This window comes from Urocampus carinirostris, chromosome 3 (assembly GCF_059441175.1).
Source record: "Urocampus carinirostris isolate Australia breed hairy pipefish chromosome 3, RoL_Ucar_1.0, whole genome shotgun sequence".
Classification (NCBI taxonomy): domain Eukaryota; kingdom Metazoa; phylum Chordata; class Actinopteri; order Syngnathiformes; family Syngnathidae; genus Urocampus; species Urocampus carinirostris.
In genome coordinates this window covers 5,890,452-5,911,437 of record NC_142351.1, presented here as the reverse complement: position 1 = coordinate 5,911,437, position 20,986 = coordinate 5,890,452, and the positions used below count along the sequence as shown (strand labels likewise).

At 41.9% G+C, this 20,986-nt stretch overlaps 1 protein-coding gene across 4 annotated transcripts in view; it reads left to right on the top strand.

Annotated features, from left to right (window-relative positions):
- Positions 1–20,986, top strand: part of atp11a (ATPase phospholipid transporting 11A) — a 135,162-nt gene that overhangs the window by 61,445 nt on the left and 52,731 nt on the right. For all 4 annotated transcript variants that reach the window (XM_088330481.1, XM_088330480.1, XM_088330479.1 and 1 more), the window contains exons 6-14: positions 869–997; positions 6,239–6,342; positions 6,446–6,493; positions 8,011–8,075; positions 8,179–8,260; positions 10,298–10,448; positions 10,527–10,724; positions 17,077–17,190; positions 17,273–17,332. In XM_088330481.1, the coding sequence (XP_088186607.1) occupies positions 869–997; positions 6,239–6,342; positions 6,446–6,493; positions 8,011–8,075; positions 8,179–8,260; positions 10,298–10,448; positions 10,527–10,724; positions 17,077–17,190; positions 17,273–17,332 (951 nt within the window). The remainder of the gene's footprint in view (positions 1–868; positions 998–6,238; positions 6,343–6,445; positions 6,494–8,010; positions 8,076–8,178; positions 8,261–10,297; positions 10,449–10,526; positions 10,725–17,076; positions 17,191–17,272; positions 17,333–20,986) is intronic.

Sequence of the window (20,986 nt, the reverse complement as noted above, 5' to 3'; positions counted from 1 at the left end):
GGTTCAGTGTCTTACTCAAGGACACATGTAACACGGACAAGCCGAGATTCGAACTGGGATCCCTTAATCCTAAGACGATCGCTCTACCTCCTGAGCTACTGCCGCCTGAGCTATCTAAAACTATGCACAAACTGAAGGGGGTAATAGAGCAAAAAAGAAAAAAATACCAAAATGAAAAAGTAGTGAAAAGCTGGGAAAAAAGGAAGAGAAAAAAAGAAGGAAAAATTTAGAAAAAAAGCCAGAAAAAAGAAAAGAAAGAAACATAGGAAAAAAGTAAATAGAGAACAAAAAGAGAAAAGTAACAGCTCGGAAAAAAATAAACACGAGACTTTTTTGAAAGGAATTTTAAAAAAAGTAGAAAAAAAAACAGAAAAAAAGAAGAAAAAGTTTGTGTTGCATTCAAATAATTTCCAATGACATCAAGTCAATTTTGTTGCCAACATTGTACTTCCACTAAAAAATGTGATTAATTACAGTTCTGTATCTTACAACCGACTCAATAAGCCCCCCAAAATGTTAATATTATGGGACAAAATATATCAGGAAATAAAAAGAAATGGATATCTTGTGAAAGAATTGTAAAAACAAACGACGTTTGTGAGCCTGCAACCTTTGCAACCGTACATGAGTCAATTCATTCAAAAGAGAAAAATCATTTTGCATTGAAACTCAGCAAAATGTAACCTGATGTCAAGTTTTGGACACGTTTGATAATGACTCAGTTGCCACACTTGGGATTGCCGTCGCTCACTGTTGTTTCAAGCTCACCGACTTTGTGTGAACGCTCAGACCCGTAAGGAAAATGACAGGGAACATTGCTGGCAGGTATAAAATATCATTAAAAATCATGCTTTTAAATGTTCCTCAGGTGGGAGATATTGTCTATGTGAAAGAAGATGAATCCTTCCCCTGCGATCTCATTCTGTTGTCCACGTCCCGAGAAGATGGCACCTGCTTTGTCACCACAGCCAGTCTGGATGGGGAGAGTAGTCACAAGGTTCATGAGTTATTACCGTATTTTCCGCACGATAAGGTGCACCTAAAAGCCTTTCTTTTTTTCAAAAGCTGACCATGCGCCTTATAATACAGTGCGCCTTATATATGGCTCAATATTAAATCGCAAGGTCTCGCAACTTACGCAACAGCCGCCGACTCGATTTTCCCCCGAACGTGGAGTAGTCCGCGGTGTATGCTGGGATTTATATACCGGCGTTTCATTGGCTAACCAATGTGTCAATCAACATTTGAATCGATCGCTATTGGCTAAAGTTATTCGGAGCCTCGGATAGGCTAGAGGGCCGAAACAAAGCCTGCAATTGGCCGAAAAAGATGTGTCAATCATCAGTCAAATCGATCGCTATTGGCTGAAGTTATTCGGAGCCTCGGATTGGCTAGAGGGCCGAAACAAAGCCTGCAATTGGCCGAAAAAGATGTGTCAATCATCAGTCAAATCGATCGCTATTGGCTGAAGTTATTCGGAGCCTCGGATAGGCTAGCAGGCCGAAACAAACCCTGCAATTGGCCGAAAAAGATGTGTCAATCATCCGTTAAATCGATCGCTATTTGCTGAAGTTATTCGGAGCCTCGGATTGGCTAGAGGGCCGAAACAAAGCCTGCAATTGGCCGAAAAAGATGTGTCAATCATCAGTTAAATCGATCGCTATTGGCTGAAGTTATTCGGAGCCTCGGACTGGCTAGAGGGCCAAAACAAACCCTGCAATTGGCCGAAAAAGATGACTGAATAGCAAGCTTGCTAAACTACGCCATAAAGAAACATGTTTCATTAGTCTGTATTTGTAGATATTTTACTCTCCTGGATTTTCTACACTCACGGTTGTAAGAAGACCATGGTTGCGTATCATTATTGAACGTGAGGACTTAGGTGAGCTATGCAGCTTTACATTTTCCCGGTATCTTGTTTTAGAACCATCTTGATGTTGCTGTGATGAGTTGAGTGAATTAAACTCAATTCCTAGTGTTTATTGTCATATGCACAGTACAGTTGCGAGCGAAAAAGAAAATAGAAACTAAGGAATGGTTGGCATTTCTTGAATCCCAAGACTTTAACCTTCCGAATGATGGAACGATGCATTTGAGTGACATCGAACGGACACCGCATCCGCATGTGTCTACGACACGTATTTGCTTCTTTGCAAGCTTTGGGAATGTTAAGGGGGTAATCAGTTGGACTGAACCATCTGACTGTTTTGTCGACATTGTAGCGCCTTATAATCCGGTGCGCCTTATGGAAGATATAGGACCAAAAACTATTTTTTGGGGGTGCGCCCTATAACCCGGTGCGCCCTATAGTGCGGAAAATACGGTATTTATGATCAACATCCGATCCCTTTACTTCCTTCTCCACCTTTGGCTTCATTGGAATAAGGCTCTCATTTTCAATCAATCTCGCTCCTGACAGGCATATAAAGTCCTGTTTTCCAGCAGTGTACAATCGGCTGGAAAACCAAAGGATACAGGCTGAAACTGAAATCCGACTCCGAAGACACTTCACGTGTCTTGTCCAAACCCTTACAGTTGGAGTATGCCCAAAAGTCGGAGAAGTTACTGAGCCGAGTATAGTCCACATATTAATTTATTAAGCCGAATCAAAGAGTTGACCACATCTTTCTCCTTGCCTATTACAATCGTGTGGAGAAAGAGAGTGACGGGGGCCTCCGGGTTGCCCACTTTTATGACACATGGAAATGAACCGTTGCCGCTCCATGACCAAGCCTCTGGCTGATTGGTCCGCGCCGTCGTCGATGCCAATATCCCAACCATGGTTGAAGAATGGGAGGAGGGGTGATAGGATGTGCCAGGCATATCGTCCCCCACTCCAGGCTAGGTGATAAATCATTGCACAGAATGGAAGGAAAGGCACATTCCAACGCAAAACACGGTTTACGACACCCTTCTCTCAGAGTTTGCCCTCAAACACTGAAGTCAGATTTTAGAACAAGTATATTTGACTTTACGTAAGATAAAACAGTGTATGAAATATTATATAACTAGGCAAATCCATGTTTCTATTACCATAAAAATGTTGTAAAAATGACATTAGCTCTAATGCCAATTTGTTTATCATCCGTACCACTAGTCGGGTTCAATTTCCGTTACATGAAACGTTTTGCAATTTTGGTATGTAACACTTATCAACCCAAACAATCATCGCATTCAAATATTCCATTAGTGCATAGAAAAAAATTTGTGATGGACCTTGACTCAACTTCTACCTTGTCACTGGTGGGTTCTGACTTTGTCCTGTTTTCCTGTAGGTATTTTCCAGTCTGGTATTGTTCCCGTTTATTTTTGTCCTGTTTAATATCGGTTTCCGGGTTCGTTCCCGTCTATTTTTGTCCTGTTTATTATTTTCTCCAGTTTTCGTTCCTGTTCAGTTTGTCCTGTTTATTTTCGATTTATTTTTATGGCTCCTTGTCACACTTCCTCGGCATTACTGACTTGCTGCAAGCAATTAGGGATTTTATTTGTTTATGGACAACACTCTCCACATCTGACGGTTGCTGGTTTGAGTTTGGGGTCTTCATTGTTGTTTGCCCGGTTCTATTTCTGTCTTCCTCTCCTTTTTCCTCTTGGACTGTGCCCTAGAGAATGATCTTGGCCAGTCCTGATGATCTTGGGACATGATAATACCACTTCAGTTATCAACTGCAACTGTTGACAACAGTTCTTAGTAGGGTCCAATGTGCCCTCTGACGGTGTAGCGCTCCATGGGCTATGTTGCTGCTGCCTTAAAGTTTTCTGTAGCATGGCCTGGATTTTCTTTTCCAGCTTTGTTGTGAAGTCCAGGTCTCGCAAGCGAAGGATAGATGGAAGTAATTAATTTATTTAGCCGAATCAAATAGTTGAACAAATCAGGTCTCTGCCTGTGCCAATTTTACAATCGTGTGCAGGAGACAACGGGGGCTTCCAAGGTTGCCTACTCTTATGACACATGGCGATGAAATGTTCACGCGCCATGATCAAGCTGCTGGCTGATTGGTCCACGCTCATCGATGCAAATTTACCAATCGTCCTTTAAAGCTTGGGAGAAGGGTGATAGGTCATCGAAGACGGATGGATTCAGTTATTTTTCGTTTTCTGTTCATTTGAGAATCATGTTTACGGCATGGAACTGAACAAAAGGGCGCCTCTTGTCGATAATCGCTTAATGTCTTTTTCAAATCTGAATATCATCGCCCTCCGGAAAGATTGGGGTACGACACACACATTCTAACCCCTTAGGCGAGGTGATAAGTCATTGTTATCTGCACAGACTGAAACAAAAAAAAACCATTCAAAAGCACAGGCGTTGTCCTTGTAGACACTTATCAAATGTGTGAAGACGGATGGATTCAGATGAGTTCTTTTTCGTTTTCTGTTAATTTGAGAATCTATCTATCTATCTATCTATCTAGATATCTATCTATCTATCTATCTATCTATCTATCTATCTATCTATCTATCTATCTATCTATCTATCTATCTATCTATCTATCTATCTATCTATCTATCTATCTATCTATCTATCTATCTATCTAGACTCATATCTATCTATCTATCTATCCATCTATCTATCTATCTATCTATCTATCTATCTATCTATCTATCTATCTATCTATCTATCTATCTATCTATCTATCTCTATCTATCTATCTAGACACATATCTATCTATCTATCTAGACACATATCTATCTATCCATCTATCTATCTATCTATCTATCTATCTATCTATCTATCTAGACTCATATCTATCTATCTATCTATCCATCTATCTATCTATCTATCTATCTATCTATCTATCTATCTATCTATCTATCTATCTATCTATCTATCTATCTATCTATCTATCTATCTATCTATCTATCTATCTATCTATCTCTATCTATCTATCTAGACACATATCTATCTATCTATCTAGACACATATCTATCTATCCATCTATCTATCTATCTATCTATCTATCTATCTATCTATCTATCTATCTATCTATCTATCTATCTATCTATCTATCTATCTATCTCCATCTATCTATCTATCTATCTATCTATCTATCTATCTATCTATCTAGACATCTATCTATCTATCTATCTAGACATCTATCTATCTATCTAGACATCTATCTAGACATCTATCTAGACATGTATCTAGACATTTTGACATCTCGACATCTATTCAGATTCAGATTCAGATTTCAGATTTACTTTATTGTCATTCTAGTACACGTGTATACAGAACGAAATGTCGATACATCTGTTCCGCACAGTTTCCTTGAATGTACAGATATAAATAAAATGTTGTATTGATTTGGAGTATTGAGTACTAATAATATACAAACTAATTATGGCTATGTATAGTATTTTACAGTAGCGCAAATAGTGCAAGAGGAGCAGCTAACCAGATGTCCAAAAAGGGCAGTCAGGTAAACAAGTCAGGTAAACAGTAACAATAACACTGTAACAATAACGCTGTAAGTACAATAGTGCAGAGAAACAGATGTGCAAGGAGTGGCTAGCTATAAAGAACTGCCAGTAGTGCAAAAAGTCAAACAAAACCAACAGATGTACAGATTAGCAGCAGTTTAGATTTACTATGTGTTTGATTGACCATTTAACAGTCTAATGGCCAGGGGGACAAGACTATTGTGGAACCTGGTGGTCCTGCACCGCACACTGCAGTACCTCTTCCCAGAGGCTAGCAGAGTGAACAGTCCATGATGGGGGTGAGAGGGGTCCCTGATAATGTTCTTAGCTTGGGATAGGCAGCGCTTCTGGCCAATGTCCTGAATGGAGGGGAGAGAAGTCCCGATGATTTTCTCTGCTGTCCTCGTCACCCTCCTCACACTACCCCAGTCGGAAGCGCTGCAGCCTCCACACCACACAGAGATACAGCTGGTCAGGATACTCTCTATGGTGCCCCTGTAGAATGTGATGAGGGAGGGTGGGGGCAGGTGGGCTCTCCTCGTCCTCCGCAGGAAGTACAGGCGCTGCTGTGCCCTCTTAACCAGTGATGCAGTGTTCACGGACCAGGTGAGTTTGTTTGTGATGTGCACCCCTAGGAACTTGATGCTGCTGACAACCTCCACAGCCTTGTTGTTGATGAAAAGTGGGGCACGGTTGGGCTGGTTTTTCCTGAAGTCGACAATGATCTCTTTAGTTTTGTCAACATTCAGGACCAGGCTGTTGTCCCTGACCCACTTTGCATTGCTCACGAATATTTTCCGATTCCTTCACCCCAAAGACGTACTACGCAGTCCAGGACACCAAAGCCTACAATGCTGACAAGGAGGTGGACTCGATCCATGCCACGATCGAATGTGAGCAACCGCAACCCGACCTGTACAAGTGAGTGAAATACGCTCCCACATGCGCCCCCTATGGACCTTTAAAGAATTTGTTTTTTAAAAACCAATTCTTTTTTTACTCTTTTCCTTTCTTTACGCCACAGGTTTGTCGGTCGCATCAACATTTACATGAACAATGAACCGGTCGCAAGGTAAATCTATTATTATTATTGTTATTTTAAGACAATTGAGTAAAATAAGGATTTGAATAAGTTCTTGGGAACCTCCTGCGTGGGTTCAAATCCAGCTACCGGACTTCCTGTGCGGAGTTTGTATGTTCTCCCCGTGCTTGCGTGGGTTCCTCCGGTTTCCTCCCACATACCAAAAACATGCATGTCAGGTTCATTGGCCGGTTCAAATTGTCCCTAGGTGTGAATGAGCGAGTTGTCTGTCCCTGTGTGCCCTGCGATTGGCTGGCAACCAGTTCAGAGTGTCCCCTGCCCACTGCCCGAAGATTGCTGGGATGGGCTCCAGGACCCCCGCGACCCTACTGAGGATAAGCGGTGTAGTTAATGAGATGAGATGAGATGTCAGCTGGGTTGGGTAGGCTTACTTTTACTGGATTACTTTTGGATTACTCCAATACCAAATATGCTCATAAAAGACAAAATAAACTACCGTAAATTCTGGACTATAAGCCGCTACTTTTTTCCCTAACTTTCAACTCTGCGGCTTATTCAGTGATGCGGCCAATTTATGTCCGTTTTCTAACAGCCGCCAGCGGCGCTCGAGTACAAAAGGTAATATTTAGACCGGTGGAATATATGCGCCGAGGAAGACTGCAACTTCTTAGCTTGTGCACAAATCAAATTAGCGTAAACTTACCCTCATCATGCAAATTGCAAAAAGAAAGGCACATGACGCAGCTTTCAAGCTAAAAGATGAGGATGGTTTACCGTGATTTTCACAAGTACGGTATATTTTTTTTAACAGACCCGTTTACAGTTTTGCGAGCGTGTTGCTAGTAGCGTGTTGCTACCTGTCACAGTCACGGTTTGGGATGAAAGTTATATAATTATTATTAAAGCTTTGAAAACTCTCTCGGTGTATCGTCTTTCGTTGTAAATATGTGTAACCATGTATAATATGTATTTGCAACCGTATATTTTTGTAATGTATTTATTTTAGAGACTTATTCTGATATGTTTTCTACGGGCGAATCAAAAAGTAGGGGCGGAAACAACGGGGGCCGACGGAAAGTGGAGTAAAGGTGAGACGTGTTTTTGGACGCAGCGGACAATAGTGGATATATATTTTTCCCAACTTACCTTCGGAAATATAGGCTTTTTTTCCTTGGATTATTTTCAACCGGACCCGGACTCTGCAGGTCTGCATCAAACCTTAAGTACCGGTATCATTTTCCGTTCATTTTGCCTGCTGTGGTTATTAGACTGTATACTTTATATTCAGTTACAATCGCGGGACTTAAAGTCGGGTTTGGGTTACTTTTGTGATCGTGTTACATATTTTAATGTGGGCGCATGCGGCTTATATACAGGTGCGGCTTGTGTAAGTACAAAAGCGGTTTTCCTCTTAAAATGTGGTGGGTGCGGCTTATAATCTGGTGCGCTCTATAGTCCGGAATTTACGGTACATAAAAGAAGTAAAGTGTCTGTGTTTTTTTGCCCCCAGAAAATAAATCAATGGATGTCTCTGTTCCTGTTTACAGGCCATTAGGTTCAGAGAACCTGCTTCTCAGAGGAGCCACGTTGAAGAACACAGAGTACATTTATGGTAAAATGAAAAAGAAATGTACACAGTGTCGGTGTTGTTTTTCAATGCTCCTTACTGAGAAAATACTCATTGGTTAAATACTTTTGTCACTGTTTCAATGTAGCCGTTGCCATCTACACCGGGATGGAAACAAAGATGGCTCTCAACTATCAGTCCAAGTGTCAGAAACGCTCCGCAGTGGAAAAGTAAGATTTTCTTGACAATCCCGTAGACCTTTAAATTGTTTTACAGCAATCAATATTTTATATTTCTTACACCTCCCATTGATGTTGGTTTGGTTTATACTTTAATATTATAAAGGTTATGCTAGTGGAAAATACAGATTATAATAGACGGGCAGGCTCATAATTAATCGAAGCCCTGGACTGGTTTTGTTGGATCTGTAAGGTTTTAACATTTATTATACTGAAATCTGACTCCGAAGACACTTCATGTGTCTTGTCCAAACCCTTACAGTTGGAGAAATCAGATAGTCCACATATCAATTTATTTAGCCTAATCAAAGAGTTGAACAAATCGGATCTTTCTTCCATGCCAAATTACAATCGTGTGGAGAAGGACGCAGGGGTTCCATCGTTGTTCCATGTTATAACTAATGCCGATGAAATGTTCACGCCCCATGACTAAGCCTCTGGCTGATTGGTCCGCATTGTCGTCGATGCAAATTTCCCAACCATGACTTGACAAATGGGAAGAGGGGTGCCCTACAGACAGGATGGTGCCAGGCACATATCCAACACCCCAGGTGAGGGTTGCTCACTTTTATGACACATGGAAATGAACTGTTCACGCCCCATGACCATACGCCTGGCTGATTGGTCCGCGCCGTCGTCGATGCAAATTTCCCAACCATGGTTGAAGAATGGGAGGAGGGGTGATAGGATGCACCAGGCATATCCTCCCCCACTCCAGGCGAGGTGATAAATCATTGTTATCTGCACAGAATGGAAGGAAAGGCACATTCCAACGCAAAACACGGTTTACGACACCCTTCTCTCAGAGTTTGCCCTCAAACACTGAAGTCAGATTTTAGAACAAGTGTATTTGACTTTACGTGAGATAAAACGGTGTATAAAATAGTATATAACTTCAGATCTTATCCAAGATTGACTTCTCATCAAATAATTTCAGACCACTAATTGACAAAAATGAACACTTGATTGCATTCATTACTTTTTATAATATGTAATTAACCTCAGAAGCACATTTCGGGATGTGAATAAAACCCACACAGTTACGGGGAAATACCCCAACACCACATATTGAACTACAGTAATCCCTCGATGTATCACTGTTTACTTTGCGGATTTTCATTGTAGATTGTATTCTGCAGCAGACAATACACAGCAAATGCTACCACAGGGGCAGCTGGCTAAGAGCTGTGTGTTTGTTGGGTGGGTGTGACTGTGATAGGCTGGTGTATTAGTCAAAGGATTAGGCGCGTACCCTAGACCAGTGTTTTTGAACCTTTTTTGAGCCAGGGCACGTTTTTTTACATTGGAAGAATTTTGCGGCACACCACTAACCAAAAACACTGACCTGTATGTTTAATTACAGTATAATTTATTATATCCCCTGTTTTACAGCACAAATACTTGACAATGACGTAATATTTGCAGAAAATGATTCATATATGTTTTATAAAATTCTAAATTTTAAAAAGTGACATTGGATAATTTCTCACGGCACATCTGACGATCTCTCATGGCACACAGTTAGTATTTTAGCATCTCGTTACATTGAAAACAACTTCATCAAAGTCAGAAGAAATGCTGATCACCACCGGGTGCTCCGTGGATTGTTAACGGGTCCCGGAAGAGACTGAGGCTGCGTGGGGAGAGAAGGCGAAAGCGGAGCCTCTGGTCCGGCCTACTCCTTCTGCTACGTAACAAGCCATCCCTGCCGAGCCTGTATCCTACCAACACCAGATCCATTACCCATGAAACGGATGACTTGGAGTTACAACTTCTGAGAAACTGCTACCTTCGTGACACTTGAACTTCAGTTATCCTGGAAACCTGACTCAACCCAAGTAACAGCAATGCTAGGCAGCAGCTCGCCGGCCGCTCTCTTTTTCGCTATTTTGTTACAGTTGTATATATTATATGTCACTGATATTGAATAAATAAACGATTGTTTCTACTTCGGGGATTTTGATTTTGGAACCTACCCTCTTTGAAAAACAGACGATTCCTGTTTTAAGTTGTTTTTTTCACCGGCAGGTCGATGAACGCCTATTTGGTGGTGTACTTATGCATTCTAATCAGCAAGGCCTTTATCAACACGGTGCTAAAATACGCGTGGCAGGCCGACCCGATCCGAGACGAGCCCTGGTACGGTCAGAGGACTGAAGCAGAGAGACAGAGGAACATTGTGAGTCATGAAGCTGATTTTTTAACACGAAGAGTCATTTCTTGTTGGTTTGAACTTCTCATGATCTTCCATCAACAGGTGATCAGGGCCTTCACCGACTTCCTGGCCTTCATGGTCCTGTTCAACTACATTATCCCTGTTTCCATGTATGTCACCGTGGAGATGCAGAAGTTCCTAGGCTCCTATTTCATCATGTGGGACGATGAGATGTTTGATCCCGAGCTTGGAGAGAGAGCGGTAGTGAACACCTCGGATTTGAACGAAGAACTGGGACAGGTTCGCCCATGTTTTATCTCTTGGTGGACAGTGATGTGAAAACGTATTTGCTTATTTCTTTATCACTCGCCAAGGTTTTAGATCATTAAACCAATTTTGATATCACACAAATACAATCAATCAATCAATCTACCGTAAATTCCGGACTATAAGCTACTTTTTTCCAAAATGTTCAGCCCTGCGGCTTATTCAGTGAAGCGGCCAATTTCCCTGTTATGTAACCATATATAATATGTATTTGCAACTGTATATTTTTGTATTGTATTTATTTTAGAGATTTATTCTGTTATGTGTTCTACGGGCGAATCAAAAAGAAGGGGCGGAGCAAACGAGGCTGATGGGAAGTGGGGTAAAGCTGAGTTACCGGTAGATCTGTCTGTTGTCGCAGCGGACAATAGTGGATATATATTTTTCCCACCCTTAACTTTGGAAATATACATTTTGTTTCCTTGGATTACTTTCAACGGGACCCGGACTTTACAAGTCTGCATCATACGTTAATTACGGGTATCATTTTGCATTCATGATGCCGATTGTGGTTCTAGGATTGTGTACTATTGACTTTTGGAATGTGTTGGTAGGAGGCTAGGACCTTGACTCAGCCTCTTGGCTGGGAGCAAGTGTCTCGGCCTATTGGCTTTGTGGTGTATTATGATTTGACGGATGACGGGTAATCGATAAAGAATACAGAACAATAAATCTCTACTAGATCACAATCGTGGATCCTACAGCCTGGTCTAGGATGAACTTGTGATCATGTCACAAATTTTAATGCGGGCGCCCGCGGCCTATACACAGGTGCGGCTTGCGTAAGTACAAAAGTGGAAAATCACTTAAAAAGTGGTGGGTGCGGCTTATAATCAGGTGCGCTCTATAGTCCGGATTTTACGGTACCTTGGTCATATCCCTCAAGAGGGGTGACCCACAGCAAGACAAACACGTATACAAAAACAAAGAAAGGAAACTCATTTTAACTCGGGGGCCACACGAAAGAACAAACATTCTGTCGGGGGCCGGGCGAGTAGATTCAAGAGAAAGAAAAAGAGAGAAAAAGAAATAAGAGAATGAGGGAAGGAAAAGGAAAGAGGGCAGGACAAAGAAAGAAAAAGAGAGAGAGGGAGAGAGCGTGAGAAACAAAAGATGAAAAGTTGTGAGAGAGGGGGGAAAAGAAAGGAGAGGAAGAAAGAAATCCAAAGAAAAATAGAAAGACAGGAGAGAAAAGGGAAAAGAAAGCGCGAAGGGTAGGAAGAGAGAAAGAGAAAAGAGAGAAAAGGAAAAAAGGAAGTTAGAGCAAAAGAGGTTAAAAGACACAGAGAGGGAAGAGACAACGAGCAACAAAGGAAGAGAAAAAGAGAGACATAGAGAGTGAAAACAACAGAGACAGAGAGTGGGAGAAAAAGGGTAGAAAAGAGAGAGAGAGAGAGAGAGAGAGAGAGAGAGAGAGAGAGAGAGAGAGAGAGAGAGAGAAAGAGAGAAAGAGAGAAAGAGAGAGAGAGAAATGAGGGCTGCATGGCCTGGACCTAGGCCTGGACAAAGAAAGAAAAAGAGAGAGAGGGAGAGAGCGTGACAAACAAAAGAGATAAAAAGTCGTGAGAGAGTGGGAAAAGAAAGGGAGAGGAAGAAATAAATCCAAAGAGAAATAGAAAGACAGAAGGAGAGAAAAGAGAAAAGAAGCAACAAAGGAAGGGAAAAAGAGAGAAACAGAGAGTGAAAGAGACAGAGTGAAAAAAGATGGAAAAGAAAAAGAGAGAGCGGGAGAAAGAAAGAGAGAGAGGGGGAGAGTGTAAGAAACAAAAGAGATAAAAAGAGAAGTCATGAGAGAGGGGAAAAGAAAGGGAGAGGAAGAAAGAAATCCAAAGAGAAATAGAAAGACAGAAGGAGAGAAAAGAGAAAAGAAAGCGCGAAGGGTAGGAAGAGAGAAAGAGAAAAGAGAGAAAAGGAAAAAAGGAAGTTAGAGCAAAAGAGGTTAAAAAGACACAGAGAGGGAAGAGACAACGAGCAACAAAGGAAGAGAAAAAGAGAGACATAGAGAGTGAAAACAACAGAGACAGAGAGTGGGAGAAAAAGGGTAAAAAAAAGAGAGAGAGAGAGAGAGAGAGAGAGAGAGAGAGAGAGAGAGAGAGAGAGAGAAAGAGAGAGAGAGAAATGAGGGCTGCATGGCCTGGACCTAGGCCTGGACAAAGAAAGAAAAAGAGAGAGAGGGAGAGAGCGTGACAAACAAAAGAGATAAAAAGTCGTGAGAGAGTGGGAAAAGAAAGGGAGAGGAAGAAATAAATCCAAAGAGAAATAGAAAGACAGAAGGAGAGAAAAGAGAAAAGAAGCAACAAAGGAAGGGAAAAAGAGAGAAACAGAGAGTGAAAGAGACAGAGTGAAAAAAGATGGAAAAGAAAAAGAGAGAGCGGGAGAAAGAAAGAGAGAGAGGGGGAGAGTGTAAGAAACAAAAGAGATAAAAAGAGAAGTCATGAGAGAGGGGAAAAGAAAGGGAGAGGAAGAAAGAAATCCAAAGAGAAATAGAAAGACAGAAGGAGAGAAAAGAGAAAAGAAAGCGCGAAGGGTAGGAAGAGAGAAAGAGAAAAGAGAGAAAAGGAAAAAAGGAAGTTAGAGCAAAAGAGGTTAAAAAGACACAGAGAGGGAAGAGACAACGAGCAACAAAGGAAGAGAAAAAGAGAGACATAGAGAGTGAAAACAACAGAGACAGAGAGTGGGAGAAAAAGGGTAAAAAAAAGAGAGAGAGAGAGAGAGAGAGAGAGAGAGAGAGAGAGAGAGAGAGAGAGAGAAAGAGAGAGAGAGAAATGAGGGCTGCATGGCCTGGACCTAGGCCTGGACAAAGAAAGAAAAAGAGAGAGAGGGAGAGAGCGTGACAAACAAAAGAGATAAAAAGTCGTGAGAGAGTGGGAAAAGAAAGGGAGAGGAAGAAATAAATCCAAAGAGAAATAGAAAGACAGAAGGAGAGAAAAGAGAAAAGAAGCAACAAAGGAAGGGAAAAAGAGAGAAACAGAGAGTGAAAGAGACAGAGTGAAAAAAGATGGAAAAGAAAAAGAGAGAGCGGGACAAAGAAAGAGAGAGAGGGGGAGAGTGTAAGAAACAAAAGAGATAAAAAGAGAAGTCATGAGAGAGGGGAAAAGAAAGGGAGAGGAAGAAAGAAATCCAAAGAGAAATAGAAAGACAGAAGGAGAGAAAAGAGAAAAGAAAGCGCGAAGGGTAGGAAGAGAGAAAGAGAAAAGAGAGAAAAGGAAAAAAGGAAGTTAGAGCAAAAGAGGTTAAAAAGACACAGAGAGAGATAGACAAAGAGCAACAAAGGAGGAGAAAAATAGAGACACAGAGAGTGAAAGAGACAGAGTGGGAGAAAAATGATGGAAAGAGAAAAAAAAATACAAGTACAGTGTCTTTATTCGAGGCACCTGGCTTTGGCAACATCAAGTTGACATATTTCAACCTCCAGCTCGTTTTTCTCTCGCGCTTCTCTGAGTGTTGTCTCGCGGGCCGGATTCAATCCCTTGACGGGCCTGATCTGGCCCGCGGGCCGCCTCTTTGACACCTGTGATCTATCCAATCTCGTCACTCCTAACATACTGCTCAAACACGTCATCTCAAAAACATTGAATGTCCTTCTCAAATCCGCGTTCAGGCTCCAAGTCTCTGCACCATACAACACAGTCGGGACAATCACGCTCTCATACAGTCCCCTCTTAACATCCATACTCATCACTCTCCTCAGAGCACCGAAAACCTGTGCCATACCTCACAATCCATCCCACCAACTGCAGCCACATCACAACCCAAGTACCTAAAGCTTTCAACTTCTTCCGGCAGCTGTCCATGCAACCACAAATACAATCCAAGGAAATACAAAATGCAGTTTTGAAAGGTTGCTTGCATTTATTAAGGGACAAAGAAGTCAAATTGCACTTTGAACCTAATAGTTTTAGAACACATTAATAATTGGTAAAGAATTTCACAATGTTGTGGAGGAATTTTAGCTGATGGCCGGCGTTTTCCTTCTGGATCTTCTGGTAAACACCAGAATTCATGATGAATGAATAAAGTATCTATCTCTTCTCTTCCTCTTCTTTTTCTCTTCTTTTCCTCTTCTATTCCTCTTCTTTTCCTCTTCTCTCCCCTCTGTTCTGTTCTGTTCTCTTCTTTTCCTCTTCTTTTCCTCTTCTTTTCCTCTTCTTTTCCTCTTCTTTTCCTCTTCTTTTCCTCTCCTCTTCTCTTCTCTTCTGTTCTGTTCTCTTCTCTTCTTTTCCTCTTCTCTTCTGTTCACTTCTCTTCTGTTCTGTTCTGTTCTCTTCTTTTTTCTTCTGTTCTCTTCTGTTCTGTTCTCTTCTGGTCTCTTCTGGTTTCTTCTGTTCTCTTCTCTTCTCCTCTCTTCTTTTCCTATTCTCTTCTCCTCTCTTCTCTTCTCCTCTCTTCTTTTCCTATTCCCTTCTTTTTTATTTTTCCTCTTTTTTTTCTCTTCTCTTCTCTTCTCTTCTCTTCTCTTCTCTTCTCTTCTCTTCTCTTCTCTTCCCTTCTCTTCTCTCCTCTTCTTTTCCTCTTCTCTTCTGTTCACTCTTCTTCTGTTCTGTTCTCTTCTGTTCACTTCTCTTCTGTTCTGTTCTCTTCCGTTCTCCTCTCTTCTTTTCCTTTTCTCTTCTTTTCCTCTTCTCTTCTTTTCTCTTTTCTTCTCTTCTCTTCTCTTCTCTTCTCCTCTCTTCTTTCCCTCTTCTTCTCTCTTCTCTTCTCCTCTCTTCTTTTCCTCTTCTTTTCTCTTCTCTTCTCTTCTGCTATCTTCTCTTTTCATCTCTTCTCTTCTCCTCTCTTCTTTTCCTTTTCTCTTCTTTTCCTCTCCTTTTCTGTTCTCTTCTGTTCTGTTCTCTTCTGTTCTCGTCTGTTCTCTTCTGGTTTCTTCTGTTCTCTTCTCTTCTCCTCTATTCTTTTCCCATTCTCTTCTCCTCTCTTCTCTTCTCCTCTCTTCTTTTCCTATTCCCTTCTTTTTTATTTTTTCTCTTTTTTTTCTCTTCTCTTCTCTTCTCTTCTCTTGTTTTCCCTTCTCTTCTCTTCTCTCCTCTTCTTTTCCTCTTCTCTTCTGTTCACTCTTCTTCTGTTCTGTTCTCTTCTGTTCACTTCTCTTCTGTTCTGTTCTCTTCTGTTCTCCTCTCTTCTTTTCTCTTTTCTCTTCTTTTCCTCTTCTCTTCTTTTCTCTTTTCTTCTCTTCTCTTTTCTTCTCTTCTCCTCTCTTCTTTTCCTCTTCTTTTCTCTTCTCTTCTCCTCTCTTCTTTTCCTCTTCTTTTCTCTTCTCTTCTCTTCTGCTATCTTCTCTTTTCATCTCTTCTCTTCTCCTCTCTTCTTTTCCTTTTCTCTTCTTTTCCTCTCCTTTTCTGTTCTCTTCTGTTCTGTTTTCTTCTGTTCTCTTCTGTTCTCTTCTGTTCTCGTCTGTTCTCTTCTGGTTTCTTCTGTTCTCTTCTCTTCTCCTCTCTTCTTTTCCTATTCTCTTCTCCTCTCTTCTCTTCTCCTCTCTTCTTTTCCTATTCCCTTCTTTTTATTTTTTCTCTTTTTTTTCTCTTCTCTTCTCTTCTCTTCTCTTCTCTTCTCTCCTCTTCTTTTCCTCTTCTCTTCTGTTCACTTCTCTTCTGTTCTGTTCTCTTCTGTTCTCCTCTCTTCTTTTCCTTTTCTCTTCTTTTCCTCTTCTCTTCTTTTCTCTTTTCTTCTCTTCTCTTCTCTTCTCTTCTCCTCTCTTCTTTTCCTCTTCTTTTCTCTTCTCTTCTCCTCTCTTCTTTTCCTCTTCTTTTCTCTTCTGTTCTCTTCTGCTATCTTCTCTTTTCATCTCTTCTCTTCTCCTCTCTTCTTTTCCTTTTCTCTTCTTTTCCTCTCCTTTTCTGTTCTCTTCTGTTCTGTTCTCTTCTGTTCTCTTCTGTTCTCTTCTGTTCTCGTCTGTTCTCTTCTGTTCTCTTCTCTTTTCTCTTCTCTTCTCTTCGCTTCTTTTCTTTTCCTTTTGTCTTCTTTCCCTATTCTCTTCTCCTCTCTTCTTTTCCTATTCCCTTCTTTACTCTTTTTTTCTCCTCTCTTCTCTTCTCTTTTCTTCTCTTCTCTTCTCTTCTCTTCCCTTCTCTTCTCTTCTCTCCTCTTCTTTTCCTCTTCTCTTCTGTTCACTTCTCTTCTGTTCTGTTCTCTTCTGTTCTCCTCTCTTCTTTTCCTTTTCTCTTCTTTTCCTCTTCTCTTCTTTTCTCTTTTCTTCTCTTCTCTTCTCTTCTGTTCTGTTCTCTTCTGTTCTCTTCTGTTCTCTTCTCATCTCTTCTCTTCTCTTTTCTTTTCTTTTCTTTTCTTTTCTTTTCTTCTCTTTTCTTTTCTTTTCTTTTCTTCTCTTCAGGTGGAGTACGTCTTTACCGACAAGACCGGGACGCTAACAGAGAACAACATGGAGTTTATCGAATGCTGTGTGGACGGACACGTATATGTTGCCGAAGCCATCTGCAACGGGCAGGTCATAAATCTTCCACCGGGCCATTTGCATGAAATCATCGTGAATATCGGATTATAATCTCCTCATTTTTCAATATTTGAAGGTGATGCCTGGTGCAGAAAGCATGGACATGATTGACACATCACCGGGTCCTGACGCCAGGGTGCGTGACTTTTAACTCGGGGGCCACACAATAGAACAAACATTCTGTCGGGGGGCCGGACGAGTCGATTAAAGAGAAAGAAAAAGAGAGAGAAAGGAATAAGAGAAAGAGGGAGGGAAAAGGAGAGAGGGCGGGACAAAGAAAGAAAAAGAGAGAGAGGGAGAGAGCGTGAGAAACAAAAGAGAAAAAGTTGTGAGAGAGGGGGAAAAGAAAGGGAGAGGAAGAAAGAGAGGAAAAGAAAGACAGAAGGAGAGAAAAGAGAAAAGAAAGCGCGGAGGGTAGGAAGAGAGAAAGAGAAAAGAGAGAAAAGGAAAAAAGGAAGTTAGAGCAAAAGAAGACACAGAGAGAGAAAGAAACAAAGAGCAACAAAGGAAGAGAAAAAGAGAGACACAGAGAGTGAAAGAGACAGAGTGGGAGAAAAAGGGTGAAAAGAAAGTGAGAGAGAGAGAGAGAGAGAGAGAGAGAGAGAGAGAGAGAGAGAGAGAGAGAGAGAGAGAGAGAGAGAGAGAGAGAGAGAGAGAGAGAGAGAGAGAGAGAGAGAGAGAGAGAGAGAGAGAGAGAGAGAGAGAAGAGAGAGAGAGAGAGAGAGAGAGAGAGAGAAATGAGGGCTGCATGAGTTTGGAGAAAACCTAGGCCTGGACAAAGAAAGAAAATAGAGAGAGGGAGAGAGCGTGAGAAACAAAAGAGAAAAAGTCGTGCGAGAGGGGGAAACTAAAGGGAGAGGAAGAAAGAAACCCAAAGAGAAATAGAAAGACAGAGAAAAGAGAAAAGAAAGTGAAAAGGGTAGGAAGAGAGAAAGAGAAAAGAGAGAAAAGGAAAAAAGGAAGTTAGAGCAAAAGAAGTTAAAAAGACACAAGAGAGAGAAAGAGACAAAGAGCAACAAAGGAAGTGTCACAGGACCGGACCGGCAGGAGGGGAGAACTCATTCGCGTTAACGATCAGATAGTTTTATTAAGGAAATAAAAGTCGTCCAACACTCAGGGACAAAACAAAACAAAAACAGGCTTACAGGCAAACAGGAACTCAGACTAGGAATACTAACAAAACAGGCTTTAACTCAGAACGGGCAAACACTGGTGTCATCAAGTCGAACAGAACAGATTAATGCAGAACAGAAAACGCAATGAACCAGCAACCCGCAATACCCACAACCCACCCTTAAGAAGCCCACACGCAAATCAGACGATCTGCTCCAGCCGGTGCCCAGGGGGCGGGGCCAGCCGGTCTTGTCGGTAAAAACGTACTCCACCTTTTCTGGACCCGTTTCCGCTTTTGCTCCTCCGTCCCGGCCATCAACCTGTTTTGCCCTGTTTCCTGCCTGATACCTGTTGCCGACCTTTTTCTGGACCCGTTTCCGCTTTTGCTCCTCCGTCCCGGCCATCGACCTGTTTTGCCCTGTTTCCTGCCTGATACCTGTTGCCGACCTTTTTCTGGACCCGTTTCCGCTTTTGCTCCTCCGTCCCGACCATCGACCTGTTTTGCCCTATTTCCTGCCTGATACCTGTTGCCGACCTGTTTCTGGACCCATTTCCGCCCTTGCTCTTCCGTCCCGCCCATTGACCTGTTTTGCCCTGTTTCCTGCCTGATAGTCGTTGCCGACCTTTTTTTCTGGACTCGTTTCCGCTTTTGCTCTTCCGTCCTGGCCATCGACCTGTTTTGCCCTGTTTCCTGCCTGATACCTGTTGCCGACCTCTTTTCCGGACCCGTTTCCGCTTTTGCTCCTCCGTCCCGGCCATTGACCTGTTTTGCCCTGTTTCCTGCCTGATACCTGTTGCCGACCTTTTTCTGGACCCGTTTCCGCTTTTGCTCCTCCGTCCCGACCATCGACCTGTTTTGCCCTATTTCCTGCCTGATACCTGTTGCCGACCTTTTTCTGGACCCGTTTCTGCCCTGCTCTTCCGTCCCGCCCATCGACCTGTTTTGCCCTGTTTCCTGCATGATAGTCGTTGCTGCCCTCTTTTTCTGGACTCGTTACCGCCCTTGCTCCCCCGTCCTGGCTATCGACCAGCTTTCCCGCCGCCCACGACACTTTTTTCCTTGGATTACTTTCAACGGGACCCGGACTCTGCAGGTCTGCATCAAATCTGAAGTACCGGTATCATTTTCCGTTCATGATTTGTGATTTTTGGACTGTGGACTTTAATGAAGGACGTTTAGTTTCAATCACGTTTAGTTTGAATTCTTTTTCAATAAAACCGAGTAAAATGAACGCTATTGGGTCCTGTCTCCGTTTCTGGCTTGTGACACTTTATTTTCGTCATCAAAGTCAACCCCAAAAAAAGTTATTCTGAAGGTACTGGACAAACGGAAGGATTGGCCTTAAAAGTGCTAAAATTTGGTGGCAAATACGATGCAATGTTCACGCCCTGGGACCAAGCCTCTGGCTGATTGGTCCGTTATTTGTAGGTACCGTAAAATCCGGACTATAGAGCGCACCTGGTTATAAGCCGCACCCACCACATTTTAAGAGGAAAAACGATTTTGTACATACACAAGCCGCACCTGTATATAAGCCGCATGCGTCCACATTTAAACATGTAACACAAACACAAAATTAACCCAAACCCGACTTCGAGTCCCGCGATTGAAACTAAATGTCCTTCATTAAAGTCCACAGTCCAAAAATCACAGCCGGCAAAATGATCGGAAAATGATACCGGTACTTAAGGTTTGATGCAGACCTGCAGAGTCCGGGTCCTGTTGAAAGTAATCCAAGGAAAAAAGTGTATATTTCCAAAGGTAAGGGTGGGAAAAATATATATCCACTATTGTCTGCCGCGTCCACAAACACTCACCTTTACCGGTCCCCACTTCCCGTCAGCCCGTGTTTTTTTCGCCCCTTCTTTTTACTCGCCCGTGGGAAACATATCAGAATAAGTGTCTGAAATAAAGTCCTAACAAAAATATACAGTTGCAAATACATATTATACATGGTTACACATATTTACAAAGAAAGACGGTACACTGAGAGAGTTTTCAAAGCTTTAATAATGATAACTTTCATCCCAAACGGTGCCTGTGACAGGTAGCAACACGCGAGCAACACACCTGTATATTTCCAAAAGTAAGGGTGGGAAAAATATATCAGATGAACACATTTACTCACGCAACTCCTTTTTCGTTAACCAACTTTTTACCCCCTCTTCTTTCCTTGTCTGTCCCTCACCTTTAGCGGTCCCCACTTAAACTCGGCACCCCGCGTTTGTTCCGCCCCTCCTTTTTCCTTCACCCGTGCAAAACATATCAGAATAAGTGTTTAAAATAAATACAAATAAATACATTACAAAAATATACAAATACATATTATACATGGGTTACACATATTTACAAAGAAAGACGGTACACCGAGAGTTTTCAAAGCTTTAATAATGATAACTTTCATCCCCAACGGTGCCTGTGACAGGTAGCAACACGCAAGCAACACACCTGTATATTTCCAAAAGTAAGGGTGCAACTCATTTTTTCTTGAACCAACTTTTTACCCCCTCTTCTTTCCTTGTCTGTCCCTCACCTTTAGCAGTCCCCACTTAAACTCGGCACCCCGCGTTTGTTCCGCCCCTCCTTTTTCCTTCGTCCGTGCAAAACATATCAGAACAAGTGTCTAAAATAAATACATTACAAAAATATACAAATCCATATTATTCACGGGTTACA